This window comes from Rana temporaria, chromosome 3 (assembly GCF_905171775.1).
Source record: "Rana temporaria chromosome 3, aRanTem1.1, whole genome shotgun sequence".
NCBI lineage: Eukaryota > Metazoa > Chordata > Amphibia > Anura > Ranidae > Rana > Rana temporaria.
In genome coordinates this window covers 105080524-105104534 of record NC_053491.1, presented here as the reverse complement: position 1 = coordinate 105104534, position 24011 = coordinate 105080524, and the positions used below count along the sequence as shown (strand labels likewise).

The 24011-nt window shown below is 46.1% G+C and overlaps 1 protein-coding gene across 1 annotated transcript; it reads right to left on the bottom strand.

Annotated features, from left to right (window-relative positions):
* Positions 1-8591: 8591 nt before the first annotated feature.
* LOC120931589 (protein SCO2 homolog, mitochondrial) lies at positions 8592-15238 on the bottom strand. The gene is made up of 2 exons (XM_040343177.1): positions 15003-15238; positions 8592-9539 (listed from the first exon to the last, which is right to left on the bottom strand). Exon 2 carries the CDS (start codon positions 9536-9538, stop codon positions 8717-8719), a length of 822 nt encoding a protein of 273 aa, XP_040199111.1. The 5' UTR covers position 9539; positions 15003-15238; the 3' UTR covers positions 8592-8716.
* Between the last annotated feature and the right edge of the window lie 8773 nt (positions 15239-24011).

The following is a 24011-nucleotide window of genomic DNA, read 5'->3' as shown; positions in this document are numbered from 1 at the left end:
ATACAGTGGGTAAAATAAGTATTGAACACGTCACCATTTTTGCAGGTAAATATATTTCATATAATCCATACATACAAAGAAACCAAAACAAATAAGTTCACAAACTAAGTTAAGATTAATAAAATAGCATGTTCAATGCTTCTTCCCGTGTCATTCTAAGGGCCAGTTAACACAAGATACAGTTCTGTGTGCTTTTTTTCTACACCAAATGCATGCATAGTGTTTTCCATGTATTCCAATGGCTCTAGTTTACATTATGCAATCAGTTCCAGTGCAGAAATTGACTGCATGGTGTGAACTAGAGCCATTGGAATACATGGAGAACTCTGTGCATCTGGTGTGAACTAGCCATAACTGAAATGTAGAAAATGATTTGTTGGTAATGACAGCTCAAGACGCCTCCTGTATGGAGAAACTAGTCGCATGCATTGCTCAGGTGTGATTTTGGCCCATTCTTCCACACAGTCTTCAAATCTTGAAGGTTCCATGGACCTCTTCTATGAACTCTGATCTTTTTTAGTTCTTTCCATAGGCTTTGTAATGGATTTTATTTTTCTTATTTTTTAAATCAATTGAGAGTTTTCTTGGCTTTGTGTTTGGGGATCATTGTCTTGCTGAAATGTCCTCCCTCGTTTCATCTTCATCATCCTGGTAGATGGGAGCAGATTTTTATCAAGAATATCATGGTACATTTTTCTATTCATCCTTTCTTTAACCACTAGGAGCCGGCGCTATAGCCGAATGACGGCTACAGTGCAAACCTGAATTACTGGGAGGCCATCAATAGATGTCCTCCCCTTTGCGCGCTGTCATCACAAAGTCCCTGAGACTTAGTGATCACAGATCCAAGTCCCGGCCCCTTACCACGTGATCAGCTGTCAGCCAATGACAGCTGATCACGTGATGTAAACAAAGCTCGGTAATCATTGTTTTTCTCCTCACACTGACAGCGTGAGGAGAAAAAAAAAAAGCAGATCACCGGATTTTGTGTAAGAGACATTGGTCACCAGTGGAAGAGGCACATCCGCCTCATCAGTGCCCACCTGCCAGTGCCACCTATCAATGCCCACCAGTGGTGCCAGTCAGTGCCTTAACAGTGCTGCCTATTAAACTCACCTATCAGTGCCACCCACCAATGCCGCCTATCAGTGCATCCTTATTGGTGCCCATCAGCGAACATCAATGAAGGAGAAAAATGACCCGTTTGCCAAATTTTATAACAAAATATGAAACGGTATGGTATCTTTTTTTTTTTTTTTTAATCTGTCATTTTTTAACAATAAAAACCGCAGAGGTGATCAAATACCACCAAAAGAAAGCTCTATTTGTGGGAAAAAAATAAAAATGTTATTTGGGTACAGTGTTGTATGACCACGCAATTGTCATTCCAAGTGAGTGAAAGCTGTAAATTGGTCTGGGCAAGAGGGGGGTTTAAGTGCCCAGTAAGCAAGTGGTTAAAGGGACACTAAAGGCAAAATTGTTTTTGTTTAAAAATAACAAACAGGTTATACTTACCTCCGCTGTGCAGCTCGTTTTGCACAGAGTGGCCCTGATCCATGTCTTCTGGGGTCCCTTGGCGGCTGTCTCGGCTCATCCTCGCAAAAGCGTTCCACGTTCATGCGAGCTCCCTCGCATGGTGGAAAGCTTTTGCGAGCGCGCTCCCGTCATACAGCGGCGCCCATAGCCGCCGACTGTATCACTCGGCCCCACCCCCCAGCGCGCCGCGTCATCCGCTGTGATTGACCGCAGCGCCAGCCAATGGCTGCGCTGCTATCAATCCGCCCAGCCTAGCCAATCAACGGCCAGGCTGGGAACCGAATAGCAGGACGAGAACACGCACAGGACTTTCATATGGAGAGGTAAGTAAAACGGGGGGCCGGTACTATCAGATGTTTGTTTACCTTAATGCATAGGATGCATTAAGGTAAACAAACTTTTACCTTTACAACCCCTTTTTAAGAGGAAGTAACAACCCTCCCCCAAAAAACAGGGAAAAAACAAATCCTGCAAGAGAAAGGCATAATGAGCTAGTATGCATAGCATACTAGCTCATTATGTGGCACTTACCTGAAATCGAAGCCCCCGAAGTGCTCCTCGTTCGCTGCCACCATGTCCCCTCGCAGATTTTTCCTGGTATCGCCGCTCCGGCGCTGTGATTGGCCGAAGCGGCAATGACGTCACTCCTACGCATGCGCGCGGGATCGGCATTAACCCACATAATGCCATTCAGAAAAATGGCACGCTCAGTGCGCCGTAGACATCGATGCCTGTCATTATTGTAAACGGTTTAGGAGATATTTCTTGCACCTACAGGTAAGCCTTAATCTAGACTTACCTGTAGGTGCAAGTTGTGTGGTTGGGTTTACAACCATTTTAATGATATGAAGTTTGCCATTACCGTATGCTGAAAAACAGCCCCACACCATTGTGTTCCCACCTCCAATCTTCACTCTTGGTATGGGGGTGTTTTTGTGGTGAAGTGTAGTGCCATTTGACCTCCAAACTTGGTGTGTATTATGGCAACCAATTTTGGTCTCATCTGACCAGACTATATTCTTCCAGTATTTCACAGGCTTGTCTAAATATTGTGCAGCAAACTTTAACATGAAGTGTTGAGTGCATTATTTATTGTTTACTTTGAAACAATTGTACTTCCTAGATCTTTCTGAAGCTCGCCACAAGTGGTCCTTGGCTCTTGGACAAATCTTCTGATAATTCTTTTCACTCCTTTGTCAAAAATCTTGCGAGGAGCACCTGATCGTGGCCAGTTTATGGTGAAAGTATGTTCTTTCCACTTCCGGATTATGGCCCCGAAAGTGCTCACTGGAACATTCAGAAGTTTAGAAATCCTTCTCTAACCAATGCCATTTGTATGGTTTACAACAATAATGTTGCAAAGATCTTGAGAGAGCTATTTGCTTTTACCCATCATGAGATGTTTCTTGTGCGAAACCTTGCTAATGTGACACCTTTTCATAGGCTGTCAGTTGAGAATGAACCAGCTGATAATGAACCAGCTTAATTCTCACTGACAAGGGGCAGAATTGCTTTCTAATTACTGATAGATTTTAGCTGGTTTCTTGGCTTTCAATGCCTTTTTACACCTCCCTTTCATCATGAGTCATTCCATTTTGTTACACATAACTTAATTTCTGAACATATTTGTTTTGGTTTCTTTGTACGTATGGATTGCACGGGTTGTGACCGACATATGACGAAAATTTCACTTCAATAGCACCTTTAACCACTTACCGACTATACTATAGCCGAATGACGGCTACAGTGCGGCTTGATAACTCTGGGAGGGCGTACATTAACGTCCTCTCAGAATCGCGCGCCCCCTGGGAGTATCCGTGACCGCCGGGTTCAGAGGACCTGGTGCATCATGGTAAATGGCCGCAGACAGCGTCCGTTACCACGTGATCGCTCCGTCAAATGATGGAGCGATCATGTCCGGTTCCTCTCTCCCCTCTCTGTACTGATCGGTAGTGTGAGAGGAGAGGGGAGAGAACGGTTGTAGCAGTGCTGTGGGCTGCATGTGTAGTGCCCACAGCGCTGCTCTGTGACAGTTGCAGAACTCATCCCAACCATCCATCCATGCCCAGTCATCCCTCTTTTACTTAGCCATCCCTCTATTACTCATCCATCCTGCCATCCATACTCGGCCATCCCTCCATCCATACTCGGCCATCCCTCCATCCATACTCGGCCATCCCTCCATCCATACTCATTCATCCATGCTCAGCCATTCCTGTCATACTTATCCACCCATCCATGCTCAGCCATCCCATCCACCCTTAGCCATACCCAGCCATACTTGGCTTCTGTATGTGGCCAGGCTCTGGAAAAGTCTCACACATGTGGTATCGCCGTACTCAGGAGGAGAAGGAGAATCTATTTCAGGGTGTCATTTTTGGCATGTACATGCTATGTGTTAGAAATATTGTATGAATGGACAACTTTGTGTTAAAAAAAAAAATGCGTTTTAATTTTCTTTCCACATTTTCCAAAAATTTGTAGAAAAAAAAATGACATGTTCAAAAGACTCATTATGCCTCATAGATTATACATTTGGGTGTTTTCTTTCCAAAATGGGGTTATTTTTGGGGCGTTTCCAGTGTCCTTGTGCTCCAGGGCCTTTAAAGCGGGAGTTCACCCATAAGACAATTTTTTTAAACAATCCCCCTAGATTAATGCTCGTTTTGTCTAGGGGAATTGGCTAGATGTTTTAAAATATGAGCTGTACTTACGGTTTACGAGATGCATCCTCTCCGTCGCTTCCGGGTATGGGTCTTCGGGAGCGGGCGTTCCTTCTTGATTGACAGTCTTCCGAGAGGCTTCCGACGGTCGCATCCATCGCGTCACTAGTAGCCGAAAGAAGCCGAACGTCGGTGCGGCTCTATACTGCGCACCGACGTTCGGCTTCTTTCGGAAAATCGTGACGCGATGGATGCGACCGTCGGAAGCCTCTCGGAAGACTGTCAATCAAAATAGGAACGCCCAGTCCCGCAGCCCATACCCGGAAGCGACGGAGAAGATGCATCTCGTAAACCGTAAGTACAGCTCATATTTTAAAACAACTAGCCGATTCCCCTAGACAAAACGAGCATGAAGCTAAGGGGAAAAAGTATATTGTACGGGTGAACCTCCGCTTTAAGAGTGCAAGAGGTAATCAGGAAATTAGATGTGTAATTTATGCTCCAGAATGCCTCAAGGTGCTCCCTGCATGTTGATCTCTTGATCCTCTGTATAAATATGTCACACATGTGGTATCGCCATACTTGGGAGTAATAGCAGAATGTGTTTTGGGGTGCAATTTGTGCTATGCATATGCTGTGTGTGAGAAATAATCTGATAATATGACAATTGTGTGGGGAAAAAAAAAAAAAATCTTGATTTTGCAAAGAATTGTGGGGGAAAAAATGACAACTTAAAAACATTCACCATGCCTCTTTCTAAATACCTTGGACAGTCTACTTTCCAAAAAGGGGTCATTAGCGGAGTATCTGTACTTTCACAAGGGCGGATCAGTAATGATCCGCTCCGTGTGTCCGCAAAAGCTCAGCGGGGATCCTCCGTAAAATCCCCGCTGAGCTGACAGGGCGGTCCCCGCACACTGTGCAGGGACCGCCCTGTCTTTCCTCCTCTCTCCCCTATGGGGGATTGGATGAACATGGACCGTATGTCCGTGTTCATCCAATCCGGCAGACGGAAGAAAAATAGGATTTTCTTCCGTCCGCAAATGCGGATCTTTGCGGAGGCGGACGATTACAGGTGTCAGCGGATGGTCATCTGCTGACACCCGTAATCACATAGGGACCAATGTATGTCCCGTTTTCATCCGCAACGGATGGATGAAAATTCGGACATACGGTCCGCACGTGTGAAAGGGCCCTAAGGGTCTCAAGAAATGAGATAGAACATCAGTACTTCAGGTGTGATCAATTTTCAGCGATTGCCACCATAGCTTGTGGACTCTATAACTTTCACAAAGACCAAATTATATACACCAATTTGGGTTATTTTTACCAAAGATATGTAGCAGTATAAATTTTATAATAGAAACTAAGAAAATTAAATTTTTTAACAGAATTTTCAGTCTTTTTTCTTTTATAGCGCAAAAAAAAAAAAAACAGCAGTGATTAAATACCACCACAAGAAAGCTTGATTTATGTGAAAAAAAAAAAAAGGCCAAAAAATTTCATATGGGTGACTGAGTAATTGTCATTCAAAATGTGAGCCCCATAGCATATTTACTGCTGCGGGGCGGCCACTCTGCAGAAACACACACACACTATATACACATACATACATACACATTATATATATATATATATATATATATATATATATATATATATATATATATATATATATATATACACACACACACACACACACACACACACACATACATACACACACACAGCAGGAGACTGTGCATGACACAGTGGGAGATCAAGTACAGTGAGGCTGCGGATGGAATTGTTGACCCTCTTTTCCACATACAGTAGCTACTGCATTTCCCACCCTAGGCTTATACTCGAGTCAATACCTTTTTAGAAGTTTTTTTTTTGTGGAAAAATTAGGTGCCTCGGCTTATATTCGGGTCGGCTTATACTTGAGTATATACGATAAATACAATTAACCACAAGTTAGAAAAATTGCAATGACTATTTAAATGTACTTTTTATGTATATAAATCAAATAATGCAAAATGTTTCACAGGATTTAATTTAATGGCATTCTGTTTTTTTTTTAGTAAACTCCCTCCTGGACACCGGGTAACATTAGCTTCAGTGTGGTACCTTTAAGTTAAAGCTGAACTGCAGATAGACAAATACAACTGATGGCAATACCTGGATTTGATCAGGCATCCGCCTTTTGTACAGCAGCATTCACAGTGCAATAGGAGTTTTACATTTGTTGACGAGGGGAGAGAGTATATAGATGACCTCCCCAGTCTGCTGCCATTCATTCACTGTCCAACCCCAGGCTGGGGGGTAGGGAGGTGACCTAAAAGGGGTTGTAAAGGTTTGTTTTTTTAATTTCTAAATAGGTTCCTTTTAAAGCGGGGGTTCCGCAGGAATTTTTTTTTTTTTAGTTGCATCTACCGCTCTTAATACAATTAGCATTGTACTCACGTGTCTTATTTTTCTAGCCCTAGGCATTGGGATTCGGCCGTAAAGAAGTATTTATAAAAAAATCTCTGTCCTGTATCCATCTTGCTTGTGGGCACTGTGAAGCCCACAAGCAAATACTTCTGGGATTACGAGTAAAATCACGTGAGATTTGTCAAAATGCAGGCTGAATCGTCTCCTGGGAAGCGTGACACTGAGCTCCCAGGAGACATTGTGGCGCAGGGAGATCAAGCGACACGCCCCCTCCCGCGGGAGGAGAACCAGGAAGCGACAGCTTTACACTCCAGATCTAAAAGGCATTGGATTAATATACCAAAGAATAGATAGCGATTTGTTTAAAGACACACCAACATAGTCAGATTAAGCAATACATAAGATTTGGGGTGAACCTCCGCTTTAAGCTTGTGCATTGTTGGTTCAGTTACCTTTTTCTTCGATTTCCCATCTAAATGTCTGTCTGAATTTCTCACTTCCTGTTTCTGTTTGCCCTCATCATCCGAGCTGTTTTGGCTGGGGGTTAGTCAGCCAGAATAGCTTACTGAGGAGGAACAGGAAGCGAGAAATTCAGACAAAGGAAAAAAAAACATTTAGAAGGGAAAACTAAAGAAAAAGGTAAGTGAACCAACAATGCACTCACTAGCTTAAAGGAACCTATTTAGAAAATAAAAAAATAACCTTTACAACCCCTTTAATTTGTTGCTTAACTAAAGTAGTTAAAAAAATTGGAAGGGCAACCACCTGGCTGTATCAACTGGAATGCAAATCTCACTTTCTGAAAATGCCAAGAGACTGACTGGTAGTCCGAAACTCTGACTTGACTAGCAATACTGTTCAAGCTCCTGATCCTAAAATCCAGACATCTAGCATTTTTAAAAGGAGATCAATAATGGCAGCCATCATATTTCTCTCAGATTTTTTTTCCCATTGTGCTTCTGTTTATTTGTACATAGCCAGAAGCACAATGGGGAGATTTACTAAAACTGGAGAATGCAAAATCTGGTGCAGAGAAACCAATCAGCTTCCAGGTTTTATTGTTAAAGGTTAATGGAACAAGCCGACATTAGCCCAGGTTCACACTGGGCTGCGGGAATGAAGCCGTGCAAGTTCAGATTTCACTCCCGCCTGTCAGTCCAGATTTCGGCCACGATTACAGAAACATCTGCGCAAAAAAGTAGTACAGAAGCTACTTTTTTAAATCGGTGCAGCGCCGCAGGACGGTGCCATTGCCTGCACATGCCGCCGATTTGACATGTCAAATCGCACCAGTACAAACAAGGGGGCAGATCCACATAGATCTGCACCCGCGCAGCGTATCTGAGATACGCTAGGCCACCGTAACTTTCCCGGCTTTGGTTCGAATCCTGAAAGAATTTGCGCCGTAAGTTACGGCGGCGTAGTCTATCTCTCGTGGCGTAACGGCGCGTAATTCAAATTGGCGATTAGGGGGCGTGTTTCATTTAAATGAAGCGCGTCCCCGCGCCGAACGAGCTGTGCATGCGCCATCCATAAATTTCCCGCCCTGCATCGCGCTAAATGACGTCGCAAGGACGTCATTTTTTTTTAACATAGACATGAATTATGTCCTTTCCGATTCACGAACGAAAAAAATAAAAATTAAACGCGGGAACGACGGCCATACTTAACATAGCAGGTTTAACTATACGCCACGAAATACCAGCTTTAACTATACGCCGAAAAAAGCCGACGTTAAAAAATGCGACGGCCGTTCGTACGTTCGTGGATCGTCGGAAATAGCTAATTTGCATACTCGACGCGGAAAATGAGGAAAACGCCACCCAGCGGACGCCGAAGAATTGCATCTTAGATCCGAAGACGTATGCCTGTCGGATCTAACCCAGATGCCATCGTATCTTGTTTTGAGGATTCAAAACAGAGATACGACGTGGGTAATTTGAAAGTACGCCGGCGTATCAGTAGATACACCGGCGTACTCGCTCTGTGGATCTGGCTACAATGCACAGCTGCACCAGATTCTCCAGTGCTCCAGTTTTAGTAAATCTCCCCTGATGCGTCATATTCACTGGTACCTTAACTCTATAATTAACATTTTGTTTTCAGCCGAATATTGACTTGTAAGTCTTCATGTGCTTTTTCACACTCTCCGCTATTTCCTGGTCATTTTTAGTACGGTTATAATAGTCTGTAAACAATCCATCTGGGTTTAGCAAATATATGATAACTGTGTGATCCACAATGTAGTCATTATCCTCATCAGCAGGTCCAGCGCTGTAGTAAACGCGATATGCCTGTGCTGCTGCTTTCACTTGATCTGGGGTGCCAGTCAATCCCTTGAGTCGTGGGTGAAATTCGCTAACGTACTTTGCCAGTGCTTCCACACTGTCACGTTCTGGATCAACAGTTACAAAAACCGGCAAAACCGGGGGCACTGTGGGCTCTTTTTCAAGCAGAGACACAACAGAGCACAGTTTCTGCAGTTCATCCGGACAAATATCAGGACAATGGGTAAAACCAAAGTACATCAGTACCCAGCTCCCTCGCAAGTCTTTTTTGGAGCATAGTTGCCCTTTGTGGTCTAGAAGATTGAAGTCTCCTTGTCCAACAGCTATATTTTGAAGTTGCTTTATTCGATCCAGCTTCTTTCTCTCTTCTTTTTCCCACTGCAAATAGCGCCATGCTCCCACAGCAGCTCCGCCAATAGCAATGCTTATAAGTAACCTTGTGCGCAAGGTAAGAGGAGCCTTTGTAGATCCTGATTGCTGGGCTTTCTGTAAACAAGGAGTTGTAAATAATGATCTTGCAGGAGCAAAACCTTTTATATATTTTCCCTCAGACAAAAAGGTGACTAAGGTTGTGCTTCTTTGCTTTATGAAGTGGCATGGTGGCCATCTGCAGAAATGTTGGATGCGACTTAACATCCTAAAAAAAAAAAAAAAATGAAAGAATTAGGAAAACTCCAATACACTAGTGTTTTAAATCAGATTGCAGAAATAAAAGCACAAAGAGGCGTGTTACCAGATTTTATGGATTCGCTGATTTCTAAATACTAAAAGGCAGTCCTCAAAATCTCCACTCGCCTACCCGCATTTTACGAGTGGAAAATGATTGCTGGAGAGTGTGGTGCTGCCTCAGAGGGGAAGGGAGGGGGTGAGCACCGAGGGCAGGCAGGGTAGAATGGGAGCCCTTCTCCCAGCGATCGCCCCCAGGGGAAAAGAGAGCCAGCTGGATCATCACTGTAACAGCTTTCATTTGAATTGCTGAGTGTTCCCCTACGTTCGCCATCATATATAGCCCTGTCTCCTGGCCCGGGTACTTTGATAGACAGAACACCCGTCCAATGCCGGGCGGGATGTGTGACGTATATCAAAGTATCTGGGCCATGAGATGGGGCTCTATTGCCTCGTTTCCACTGAGCGGATCGGTTCGGTTCGGTACGGTTCGGTTCGCTTTTTTGGGTGTTTCCATTATGAAAGCGTGCCATAAAAGCGAACCGTACCGGACCATTCTGGGTCCTGCTTCAGATGTGGGGCCATAGAGAATGGAACGGTTCCATTAGGGCGGACCTACAAATACATCTCACTGATTGGTGGATGTGCTAGGCTTTTTTTTCTAAACCTTGCATGGTCCCGGATGGTCCGATTTGCAGTGGAAATGCTCTGCAGAATAGACCAGTCCCATTCTAACCGCTCCATTCTTTCTGACCCGAACCGATCCGTGCAGTGGAAACAAGGCATATGTGATGACGAGCGCGGGGAACACTCAGCAATTCAAATGAAAGCTGTTACAGCAACGTTCCCCGCTCTGTGATGATCCGGCAATCCTCTTCCTCTCCATTCCCCGGCACTGGTGAGACGGCATTATTGGGCACAGGTGAGGCTGCACTAATGGGCACAGATAAAGTTGTTAAATGTTTTAAGTTGAAAAAATAAAAATTAAGGGGGTTATTTACGAAAGGCAATTCCATTTTGCACTACAAGTGCAAAGTGCACTTGTAATTGCACTGAAAGTACACTTGGAAGTGCAGCCGCTGTAAATCTGAGAGGGAAGCACTGCTGATTTTATCATCCAATCATGTACAAGCTAAAATTCTATTTATTTTCCTTGCATGTCCCCCTCGGATCTACAGCAACTGCACTTCCTAGTGCACTTTCAGGGTCTCCTCCAGCCCCTCCCACTTCGCATTCCTCACCAGTCAGCTGATATCTAGTCTCCGCCCCCATCAATGCCGTGAACTGGGCATCTGTGAATAGGCTGAGTGGGCGGCCATGAAAAGGCAGGGAGGGTGGTACGCGCTTCAGGAACAGCCCAGGGTTTGGTGACCCCTGGAAAATCGTAATTTGACCCCCAGGTTGAGAACCACTGGTTTAGAGCATGGATCTCCAAACTACTGCCCTCCAGCTGTTGTCAAACTACACGCCCCATGAGGCATTGTAAAACTCTGACATTCACAGACATGACTAAGCATGATGGGAATTGTAGTTCCTAAACACCTTGAAGGCCATAGTTTGGAGACCCCTGGTCTAGAGGACACTCAAACAAAGATTTACGCCTCCTTTCTTCCTGCCAGTCTTCCTCTATATTAGGGTATGTATTAATGAGCAAATGCATGCTTTTGACATCAGTTTGAGATCCTTTAGAATGTATTGACAGGCATTTGTTGTGCAGTGGACATGGACAAAAGCCAGAAAACACAGGCCTTTCTTTCTGTCACTTGGTTACACTCACTGGGGTTAAAGTGTTACTAAACCCAGGACCCGGCATTCCCTTTATCTGATCTCCCACACAACATGGAAATGCAATTATTTTAGTATATATAAACTGCTAAATACCTTTTCTCATTAGAAGTATATAGCAGTCATGCTGCACTGAGCTGTCCTATCAGGATCCAGGACCCCTGACCCTCTGTCTGGACAGTGCCGATTGGCCCTGTGCTGATCACATGCACTCTCCCAGCAATACGCACCAAACTGAGTATGGGTAGAGTGCCCCAAAGACTCTGTTCTATCAGGAGATGGATTGAGGACAGTGGAAGGAGAGGATCATAGAAGACAGGATCAAACAGCCTACGGAGGTTCCACAGTGAGTATAACTCCATCTACCCAACTTATGTGGATGAGGGAATCCATTCATTTTTTAAATCCGGTCTATACACAGCATAATTTCACCTAAAAAAAAAAAAAACGCACAAGGGACATTACTTACCTTCAGTGATATGTGTCTTTTGTGCTAATGTGTCCTTCTTTCACTGAAAGCTTCTTCCCCCAATGAAGCACAATCTATGAATGGAGGTCTGGTAGATGGTTGCTCAGGCTACCCCCTCTTCCATTCATAGATTGTGTTTCATTTACAGGAGCCGTAGTAACAGCTTGTATGAATGGAGAAGCTGGGCAGAAAGAGTGGGCAAAGTTGAGCACTCTGGAGAGGCTGTGGTACCCCCTAGTGCTAGTAACCTCCAGTTGCTCCAGAAGTCAGTCCAGTAGAACTACCAATGAAGTCCAATTACAGGATGCAAGGGCAAACATTGAGTGAGGCGAGTATGCATGGCAGTTTAACCACTTCCCGACCGCCGCATGTAAATGTATGTCCACAGAATGGCACGTACAGGCAAATGGGCGTACATGTACGTCCTTGCCTTCTAGCGGGTGGGGGTACGATCGGGACCCCCCCGCTACATGCGGCGGTCGGATTCCCGCGGGGAGCGATCTGGGACGACGGCGCGGCTATTCCTTTATAGCCGCTCCGTCGCGATCGCTCCTCGGAGCTGAAGAATGGGGAGAGCCGTATGTAAACACGGCTTCCCCGTGCTTCACTGTGGCGGCTGCATCGATCGAGTCATCCCTTTTATAGGGAGACTCGATCGATAACGTCAGTCCTACAGCCACACCCCCCTACAGTTGTAAACACACACTAAGTGAACCCTAACTCCTACAGCGCCCCCTGTGGTTAACTCCCAAACTGCAACTGTCATTTTCACAATAAACAATGCAATTTAAATGCATTTTTTGCTGTGAAAATGACAATGGTCCCAAAAATGTGTCAAAATTGTCCGAAGTGTCCGCCATAATGTCGCAGTCACGAAAAAAATCGCTGATCGCCGCCAATAGTAGTAAAATAAAAATGCAATAAAACTATCCCCTATTTTGTAAACGCTATAAATTTTGCACAAACGATAAACGCCTATTGCGATTTTTTTTACCAAAAATAGGTAGAAGAATACGTATCGGCCTAAACTGAGGAAAAAAAACATTTTTATATATGTTTTTGGGGGATATTTATTATAGCAAAAAGTAAAAAATATTGATTTTTTTTCAAAATTGACGCTCTATTTTTGTTTATAGCACAAAATAAAAACCGCAGAGGTGATCAAATACCACCAAAAGAAAGCTCTATTTGTGGGGAAAAAAGGACGCCAATTTTGTTTGGGAGCCACGTCGCACGAGCGCGCAATTGTCTCTTAAAGCGACGCAGTGCAGAATTGCAAAACCTGGCCTGGGCATTTAGCTGCCTAAAGGTTCGGGGCTTAAGTGGTTAAAAAAAAAAACGAAATATACATTTCCCACCTTTGGCACAGTGGTGATGTGATTCTATCGTGGCTTATGGACTGGGTTTAATGGACTTGTATTACTAGTTGCGCTACACATTTAGTTTGCATTACCTGCTGGCTGAATGAAAAGATAAAAAGAGTAAGCTACAGGCAACTGCTCAGGACCCAGAAGACAGCGAGGAACACTGCAGTAGCAACACCTATATTAACTAACCTGTTTAAGAACGATGTATATACTTACCTTTTTCCGGTTATGTGATCCCCCCGTGTCAGGCTGCAGGGGAGAGGAGAGAGCGCTCTGACAATGGCTAGTAAAGCCTGGAGTGGTTGATGTCACCCATAGGCTCCTATGGCCCATCCGTTGTTGGCGCTCCCTCCTCTCCCCTGCAGCTGCTGCTTACGGACACAGGGGAGTTGGACCGCATGGCCAGACCAGAGGTGTGAAAAATAAAGTATATACATCTTTATTACATAAGTTAGTCAGCATAAGACCCCATTAACACTGGGGCGGTAGCAGTAAAGCGCCGCTGAAGCCAACGCTTTAAACCCCCCGCTAGTGGCCGAAGGAAGGGTTAATAGCACCCATGTTGCGGTGCTGCCGAAGCGCTTTGCAGGAGCTTCGGCAGCACTGCCCACTTTTTTTTTTTTTTCAATGGGCAGGGCGCTTTGGGAGAGGTATATATACCACTGTCGCACCACCCCAAAGATGCTGCTTGCAGGACTTTTTTCCTGTCCTGAAAGCGCACCACCCCAGTGTGAAAGCACTCGGGCTTTCACACTGGGGCGGCTTGATAGGCGCTTTACAGGTGCTATTTTTAGCGCTAAAATGCCTGAAAAGTGTCCCAGTGTGAAAGAGACAGTCAGGTCTAAGTATGAGCTTGGGCGTGTTATTTATATATATCAAATTTATTGATACCCATGAAGGCAGCCTAATCAGTGCCCATCTGCACCCTTACCATTGCCATGAATGTAGGTAGCCTCACCATTGCCATGAATGTAGGTAGCCTCACCATTGCCATGAATGCAGCCTGATCGATGCCCATCTGCAGCCTTGGAGGAGACAGGGAGGGGGCGGGACGAGCGCCAACATATTACATACAGGAGAACCTCCTGTTTACAAAGTCCCGCCTCCTGTGATAGACAGAACAGGCGTCCAATGGCAGCCCTGAAGACGGGACTTCCTTTTACAGAGGCTGCCGAGTAAACAGGACATTCTCCTGTATGTAATCTGACAGCACTCGTCCCACCCCCCTCCCTGTTCCCACCGAGGCAGCGCTGATAAATACAGTATATATCTCTTGTGGCCCCGGGGGCCACAAAAGATATATATCCAAATTACCAGGGGGGGCCACATTAAATTGGAATGCGGGTCACAATTGGCCCACGGGCCGGACTTTGGACATGCCTGGTCTAGGTGAAAGATGAAAGGAGATATACTTAGCTGATCCTCCCTGCACAAGGCTGGTCCATGCAGCTCCCGCACCCCCACGCTCTGTCATCAAGCTGCATAGACCTACTCTGGACATGGTGGTGGGGGAGCACAGTTTGCTGGTGGAGCGGAGGATCAGGTGAGTATGAAGTTTCTTCCTCTCTCCTGGACAAAACAAGCACTTAACTCTTGCACTGTGGGAACTAACTTGTTTTTTTTTGCCCAGCTAAATGATACCCAAAAAAAAAAAAAACACACAACAACAATGTATTCCAATATATAAAGTACCTACATGTGCAGTCACTTTCCTGCCTATCATTTCCATTATAGTAAAACAGATCAGAACACTAAACTGTACTTGTATCCCCCATAGACATAACAACCACGTGTCCCCCATTCATGTACAGACCTGATGCCCCCTCCACTCTTCTGTGTCTTCCTGAGAAGGTTAAAAGGCGGAGGCTCGCGTTTATGTAACAAGGAAATACATATGAAAGTGTCTCGATAATATGTGGTTACATATGCGGAATGTCGCCATTTTCTAGAAGATCTAAGTATCACTCTGCTATAGGAATGTCTACAGAAAAATGGCTTCCGCTTTGAATCCAGTGGGCAGGTTTCGGCCTCTTGCGGACATGTTGCAGTCGAGGCTTGGTCGGTGAGGTCACTTCCGGCTCGTTATTGTCAGGGTTGGCTGTCACTGTAGAGGTGATAGCTGAGCACTGATAATGAAGAAGCGCACGATGTTTGTACATGGAGAAGAATTATGCATCATGAGAGGTTGCATTTCCCAGTGCCTTGTGCGCATGTGCCGACTCCTACAAGCAAGAGATGGGGGGAGGAGCTGAGCTATAGTTAACTGTGTTTTAAAGGGGCAGTGCACGGGTTTGAGAAATCAATCACGTTGACCAATTATACAGAACTGGCACCTGTCCATAAAATTAAAGAACTGTCCTACTTTGAAAACGGATCCCATTTTTATGTTTATTGTTTGTATTTTTTTTCATCTGCTCAGTGGATATAGTAAAAAAAAGTGATTGTAAACCCCCACCTTGTAAAAAATTAATTAAGTTTAACCCCTTCTTCACGGGTGGTCCTTGACGTCCAGTGGCCACATATTTGCGTGCATTAGTGTGAATACAGCTTTGCCGAGAGTGTGCACCCTGTATGCTCCTGGCACAGTAACAGAAAGCTACTGAACGCTACTTGCGATCGGGAGCTTTCGGATCATGTGACTGCTAATCAGGGCGTTCACATGATCATAAACCTCCCACCCCGGTGATCTGCCGTGCTGGTTCCAGGTATCATGGAAGTTCCAGCGCATGCGCGAAGTCGCGAACTGATGCGCTGAGATGGTTCCAGCTATCGGGAAAGTTCCTTCAAGCACTGCGCAGGTGCAAACTTGCTGGCGGAAATCCCCGAACGGCGGCCGGCATCCAGGGCGACGTGGATTTTGAGGTAAGTGGCCAGTCGGCCTCACGTCCGAGCGCGCTTGGCCTCCTGGCTCTTTTTTTAACATCCTCCAATCCACGGGGATGTTAAAGAATGAGCCTGGATGCCGGGCGAGGTTCGGAGATTTCCGTCGGGAAGTTTGCGCCTGCGCAGTCAGTGAAGGAACTTCCCCCATAGGGGAACATTGAGGACAAGTCACCGGCATCCTAAACCCCTCAAAGGGCCGAGAGGTGCCGGCTTCAAGAGGTTAAAATAGCAATAAAAAAAAAAACATTTGTGTATGGATTAAAAAAACAAAACATTATAATTACCCTATTTTATACGTTCTTCCTCTGGTGAGAACCAGCTGCATAAGAGCTGGGGTAGGAGAAGCAACAGTGCACTGATCTTCCCAAAGAAGGGTTGTCAGGACAAGTCTGATCACTGAAAAAGAGCAGGCTGAGTTCCCAGTACAGCTGGAGAACTGACCATGGGCTGTTCTGCTTAGTGTGGTTAGTTTTTAATTGGAAAGCAATACAAAGAGAACAGGATTCTTTTTCATACAAGTACATTGTACAGCAGGCACATATCAGGAATATGAAATGTTGGTTTTACATATTCTTTAACACTGAACTTCAGTGAAAGTAAAATTGCTTACCTGCAGTAGGGTTACCCCCACATTCATACTTGCATACTTCCCGATTTTTGGACCCTCGTCCCGATCGGCGCTCGTCCCGATTAAAATCTGTTCTTGGCAAAAATGCCAGCGGGTTACAAAAAGATGGCCATGGCAAAGGACTGTTTCCCCGTGTGTTCAGTGGAGAGGGGGGGGGACAGCCAATCCGATTCTCTCTTCAGTGTACAAGTAGACAATTCTGTTGTACACTGAAGCCGATTGGTTGCAGGGATCGGAGGCCCCTCCCCTCTCCACTGAACCCACGGGGAAAGCCGGGATCTCATGTAGCTGCCATCAACCCTCCGCCCTGTGTCCGACGAGAGGGGACCCCACATGTATGGAGGGGCTCCGCTGCTGGGGACAGCGATGTAAGGAGTGGCTCTGCTGCTGGGAAAACTGATGTAAGGATTTAGGTTCCGCTGCTGGGGACACTGATGTAAAGAGGGGCTCCGCCTCTGGGGACACTGATGTAAGGATGAACTCTGCTGGGGGCACCTGATGTAAGGATGGACTCCACTGGGGGCACCTGATGTAAGGATGGACTCCGCTGGGGGCACCTAATGTAAGGATGGACTCCGTTGGGGGCACCTGATGTAAGGATGGACTCCGCTTGGGGCACCTGATGTAAGGACGGACTCCGCTGGGGGCAACTGATGTAAGGATGGACTCCGCTGGGGGCACCTGATGTAAGGATGGACTTCACTGTGGGCACCTAATGTAAGGATGGACTCCGTTGGGGGCACCTGATGTAAGGATGGACTCCGCTGGGTGCACCTGATGTAAGGACGGACTCCGCTGGGGGCACCTGATGTAAGGATGGACTCCGCTGGGGGCACCTAATGTAAGGATGGACTCCGTTGGGGGCACCTGATGTAAGGATGGACTCTGCTTGGGGCACCTGATGTAAGGACGGACTCCGCTGGGGGCAACTGATGTAAGGATGGACTCCGCTGGGGGCACCTGATGTAAGGATGGACTTCACTGTGGGCACCTAATGTAAGGATGGACTCCGTTGGGGGCACCTGATGTAAGGATGGACTCCGCTGGGTGCACCTGATGTAAGGACAGACTCCGCTGGGGGCACCTGATGTAAGGATGGACTCCACTGGGGGCACATGATGTAAGGATAGACTCCACTGGGGACACTGATGTAAGGATTGACTCTGCTGGGGGCACCTGATGTAAGGACAGATTCTGCTGGGGGCACCTGATGTAAGGATGGACTCCGCTGGGGGAACCTGATGTAAGGACGGATTCTGGACTCCGCTGGGGACACTGATGTAAGGATGGACTTCGCTGGGGGCACCTGATGTAAGGACGGATTCTGCTGGGGGCACCTGATGTAAGGATGGACTCCGCTGGGGGCACCTGATGTAAGGACGGATTCTGGACTCCGCTGGCGACACTGATGTAAGGATGGACTCCGCTGGGGGCACCTGATGTAAGGACGGATTCTGCTGGGGGCACCTGATGTAAGGATGGACTCCGCTGGGGGCACCTGATGTAAGGATAGATTCTGGACTCCGCTGGGGGCACCTGATGTAAGGACGGATTCTGCTGGGAGCACCTGATGTAAGGACTGACTCTGCTGAGAATGCCTGATGTAAGGAGGGACTCCGCTGGGGGCACCTGATGGCATCTGGTGGCAGGTGACACACTCAGGGCTCCCACTGATTCTGCATTATGGTGAGTTGAATGATTTCATTTTATATTACAATATAATAATAGAAATAATGCGCTTCAATCATCCTGACACCATAACAACCATGGTTCCGGGGTGATTGAAGCGCTAACACCAGGTGTGTGGAGAATCTTTATCTGCTGATTGTTAAACTTTCTGGAATAGAAATTTCTATTGTGGTGTTGGATCTGGGCCCGTTGTCCCTTCATCCCTCCTTCTTTCTCTCTCTCTCTCTCTCTCTCTTTCTCTCTCTCTCTCTCTCTCTCTCTCTTTCTCTCTCTCTTTCTCTCTCTCTCTCTCTCTCTCTCTCTCTCTCTCTCTCTCTCTCTCTCTCTCTCTCTCTCTCCCTCATAAAACAAGAAAAGCTGCTCCAGGTGAGTGAGTCTCAGTTTAATCCCCACGCACACTAGTAAGGTGCTAGCCCAACTTGCATGCTTTGTAACATGAAGAAATAATTCTGGGTGGCTGCACTTTCAAAAATCCTTTTATTGAAGCTTCATATGACAAGTGATTGACAGATGGAGCAGGGGACAAAGAGGTAGACGCTTTTCGTGCAAATGTTAGCGCTTAGTCATTACCTTCTCCCTCCATTCCTCGTTCATCTCAGACTCTAGCCACGCCCCATTTAAGCCACACCCAACATTCCACATAAACCACGAGCATGTTCCCATTTCCCGAATAAGCCATGCCCACACATAAATGCCCCACCCCTAATTATAATAAGACTGCCTACAGGAAAAAAGTGTCTCTATAATTTTTGTTTACGATGTTGGCAACTGTGCACATTATGCGCATGGGTTAATGCTCGTTTAGGTCTAGGGGATGGGAAAATCATTAGTACTTACCTAATCCTTCCACTGGCTGCCTCAGTGTTGCTAGACCAGTCCCTGAAGCCTCTTTAACCCCATGCTTCGGCGGTTATAGGTCCACTGATGCCATCCAAGTCAATGTAGAACCCATAGTCCAGCAGTGGACATGAGGGTGCCAAAGGACAGTCCACCACCGGAACATAGGGGATAAGAGAGCGCATCTGCCAGGGGAACAGAGGATCCCTTTTGCGACTCATGTGAGTCACAAAAGGGATGCAAGGGGAAGACTTGAGCAGTGGACAACAGTGCTTCCTTCATCTCCCTTCTGGGCTACCTCATTCCTTGCTACCAGAGTGACAGCACTCACTTTCCCGATCACCATTCAAGGCTTTAGGCTGATCGGATAGCTAGTAACATTCCGCACACTGACAGAAATTCGCCCTCCACTTCTTAGCAAGGTCCGAGTGGGTACAATCTCCGGAACCAGTTCTATTCCAAAATCTTCTTCTGTGGGATCAGCTTCTACCACCACATATGGACCCGGCTGGTCCCAAGACAACTTGACTGTGACTATAAGACAGGCGATTTCTCGAGGTTGCAGCATTCTCTCTTGGGTGTCCAGTCGCCAGAAGGGGCACTGAAAGGCATCTCTGATAGGCACTGGTAGGTGACAATGATGAGGCACTGATGGGCACTGACTGACAGCACTGAAGGGCACTGAGAGGTGGCACTGATGAGCACTGATAGGCGGCAACCGATAACCACTAATAGGTGGCACTGATGGGCACTAATAGATGGCACTGATGGGCAGGGATAGGCACGGGTAGGTGACAATGATGATGAGGCACTGATTGCAGCACTGATGGCACTGAAATGTGGCATTGGTGGGCACTGATAGATGGCACTTGTGGGCATTAATTAGCAGCACAGATTGGGACTGAAGTCCCTGTAATAGAAGCCGGTTACTGGCTTTTTTCTTTCTCCTCACGTTGATCACGAAGAGGAAAAAAGCCTGTAACTGGCGTCTGTTTACTTCCTGATCAGCTGTCATTGGATGACAGCTGATCTTGTGGTAAAGGGCCCGCTGTGATTGGCCCTTTACCCTGTTCTGTGATTAGCTGAGTCTGAAGGACTCTCTCGTCTATTAACGCCCTCCCGGAACTGGAAGCCCGCACTGTAGCCGTCATTCGGTTATAGCGCGGATTGCAAGTGGTTAATATGTTTTAAGATCAGGGGTTAATTATCATTTATTTATGTTTTATTACATATTTTTAATTTATTTTATTTATCTATGATGATTTTTAGTTATTTTTGAATTTAGTTTACATTTATTTATTCATAAATTATTGCTATTTTAGGTTTTACAATTTTTCATTTGAGCGGAAAATCGTGCAGAAGCAAGCGTCAAAACACATGAATTCGCACAAAAACGCGAGAATGGTGCATTCTTCATTTCTTTGTGAATAAAAACGCTCCAAAAACGCTCAGCTCTACCTGATTCAAGCTACAAAAAAAGCTCCAGAACTTTTTTTTAGCTTCAGGCGTTTGGCTTCAGGTGACTGGAAGTGGAGATGTGGTCCGGTGCGTTCTGGTTCACTGTTTCAGGTCCGAATTTAGCCCGAATTATGGGCTGAATTTGGACCTGAAACACACCAAAAAAGCCCACGTTTTCCAGCAATTCGCACCGGACCCACTGCGAAGATATGTGAACCGGCTCCATAGATAGAGCCGGGCATGCGCATTGGCATCTCAGTGATATGGCGGGCACGCGCGCACCGCCGGCGGCGCTCGCGCGCCCCCCAGTGGCCCGGAGGAGCGGAGGCCGTAAAAAGACAGCGACCCAGAGATTTAGAACCACACCGGTCAGGAAGTGGTTAAAATGATAACTTCACAGAACATGTTATCAATACAAAATAACATCTGCACCATCGGTGTATGGGTACATCCTGCACAAGATAAGATCACCCCAGAGACAATAACAGGAGGGTGAAGCCACAGATAGTCAGGCAGCCCAGGCAGCCCAGGCAGTCAGGTTACAAACATATGAAAGTCTAGGGGCCCTCTTGGACCAATTATGTAATCATCCACCCCTCATTGGGAGGAGTCAGTGCCCAGCTTCTCATGCATTTTTTTTTTGATCATCCCTTACCTTTTAGCCTTGAAAATGGCCAATAATTATGATCAAGATTCGCCCACCATAGACTTCAATCAAGTTTTTCCCCACACTGCGAAGATTAAAGACCTTACTCCTGGTTCCTGCAGGCTTCCCCATCCAAGCAATCAGTCCCCAGCAGCCTTTCCGGCTCCCCCACCACGAACAATGCTGAGTTAAAAGCCCTTCATTGCATGAGATGGCACTGAAGTGCACACCCATACACTGGAGAATCGGGGAGAGAAGGAGAATGCCGGCTGGAGCACTGAGTAATGTAAGTAAAACTATTTGTTTGGCCCCCCCAAGACTAAATTAGTATTTGACCATTGCAGTGCAGGGCTTGTTTTTGGCACATTCCTGGAGTTCAGCTTTAAAGAGTAATGCCGCGTACACACGATCGGAAATTCCGACAAGAAAACCATGGATTTTTTCTGACGGAATGTTGGCTCAAACTTGTGTTGCATACACACGGTCACACAAATCTTGTTGGAAATTCCTGCCGTCAAGAATGCAGTGACAAACAAGACGTACGACGAGCCGAGATCAATGAAGTTCAATAGGCAGTTCGACTCTTCTGCTTGATTCTGAGTATGCATGTTTTTTTGCGCGTCGAAATTACATACAGACAAGCGTATTTTTCGATAGGAACTTTTTCCATCGGAAAAATAGAGAACCTGCTCTCAATATTTTGTTGGCGGAAATTCCGACAGCAAAATTCCACACGGTCGGAATTTCCAACCAAAAGCTCACATCGGACTTTTCTTGTCGGAATTTCCGATCGTGTGAATTTTATTTTAGCAAAAAAAATATATATATATCATATACAACTGTGACACAAGTCATATTGTAATTGAATGTTATTAAAAATTACCTTTCCTTTTTAATCTGCAGCTCTGTAATTTTCTGCAAAATGCAGTACAATATGGCTACCTGGAGTTGTTCTGTAAACAGATGGTGCACAGTACGCCTCCCTGATATGTAATTTCCTGCTTGTGTGATTGGCTCACTGATTTTCCCAGAAGTCTACACTAAGGTTGCATTTTGCGAGCCGCGATTCTGCTTGCAATTTCAAAGTGGCGAGGTGTGAATAACATATCGCAGAACGCACATTTCCGATGCCATTCATTTGAATGGCAACTAAAATCGCAGTGCAGTTCTGCCGCGATTGTTGTGCTATAATTTGCGCTGCAATCACGGTAAACCTCTTCGCGTGAAGCTCGTCACCCAAAAAAGTTCAGGAGCTACTTTTGGGCGATATGCTCCACACGATGCAGGTTTTTGCCTCGCCATTTATCGTGCAACAATCGCAGCAGATTTTAGGTACCATTCAAATGAATGGCATCTTAAATGTGCGTTCTGCGATTTGTCGATCACACCTCGCCACTTTGAATTCAAGGCAGAATCCTGGCAAATCTGCCTGCGAATCAAAGCGCATAGGTGTAAATGCAGCCTTAGTGCAGACTTCTGGGAAATCCCTTTTTGAGCATCCCTTGCAACAAACATTGCATTTTTGGTGAAATACCCCCTAAGGTAAATCATGTCTAAAGAGATGCGGACCCTGCCATTTTCCTCATTAGACCCCTGCAGGTGCAGCAGCTGATTGATAATTATTAAACCACTCCTGATTCACTCCTAACTCACCTAACACATGGACACAGACAAACAAACAGCAATTTATACAGGATAACAAAAGGTAGGACTCTGAAACATAGTTTGATAAAATGTCACCCAGAGTGGAATATTTTTTTCTCAACAAAAGTGAAGTTACTCTTTAACTACTTGCCGACAGCTGATGGCGCTCACTGCACATCCTCTGCTGGGAGTGGGTGGCATTCTGTGTTGGCAGTGTCCTCTGGACACTGCCAAACAAAGATTAAGGTAAAGAGCCAATCAGCTGTGTCCAATCACAGCTGATCACAATGTCAACAGAAGACAGTTACCGGCTCTCTTCACTGCTCCTTCTCACGCTGTCAGCGTGTGGAGGAGAGGAGAAAAGAGCCGACAATCGGCTTCTGCCAATCTGTGTCCACCACTACTGCCAATCTGTGCCCACCACTACTGCCAATCTGTGCCCACCACTACTGCCAATCTGTGCCCACCACTGCTGCCAATCAGTGCCCACCTGTGTCTCCTCATCAATGTCACCTATCTGTGACACCTACCAGGGCCCATCAGTGTCGCCTACCAGTGCCACCTATCAGTGTCCATCAGTGCAGCCTCATCAGTGCCTACCAGTGCTGCCTCATCACTGCCCATCAGTGCAGCCTCATCAGCGCACATCAATGAAGGAGAAAAATTAACTATGATTTTTTTTTTCTAAATGTTCTGTCTTTATTTGTTTATTTAGCAAAAAATAAAAAACCCACTGGTGATTAACCACTTCCCGACGGCCGTACGACTATATACGGCCTCAGGGTGGCTCTAATTCTCTGGGACACCGTCTTTTTACGGCCGCCCCTTTCCTCGTTCCGCACGCTCCCGAGCGCGCATCGGGGAACTTCTGTGCTGGCCGTGTCCCTTGGACACAGCCAATCACAGATCGCCGTGAATGGCCAATCGGAGTGGCCGTTTGGTAGGCGATCTGTGTGGCCAATGAGAGATGATCTCATATGTAAACATATGAGATCATTTCTCATTGCCGGCTCTCACAATGACAGCGTGCTGTCAGG

What these genes read in the sequence shown, in the direction of transcription:
- LOC120931589 (XM_040343177.1), bottom strand. Translation starts at nt 9,538, where the DNA reads ATGTTAAGTCGCATCCAACATTTCTGCAGATGGCCACCATGCCACTTC.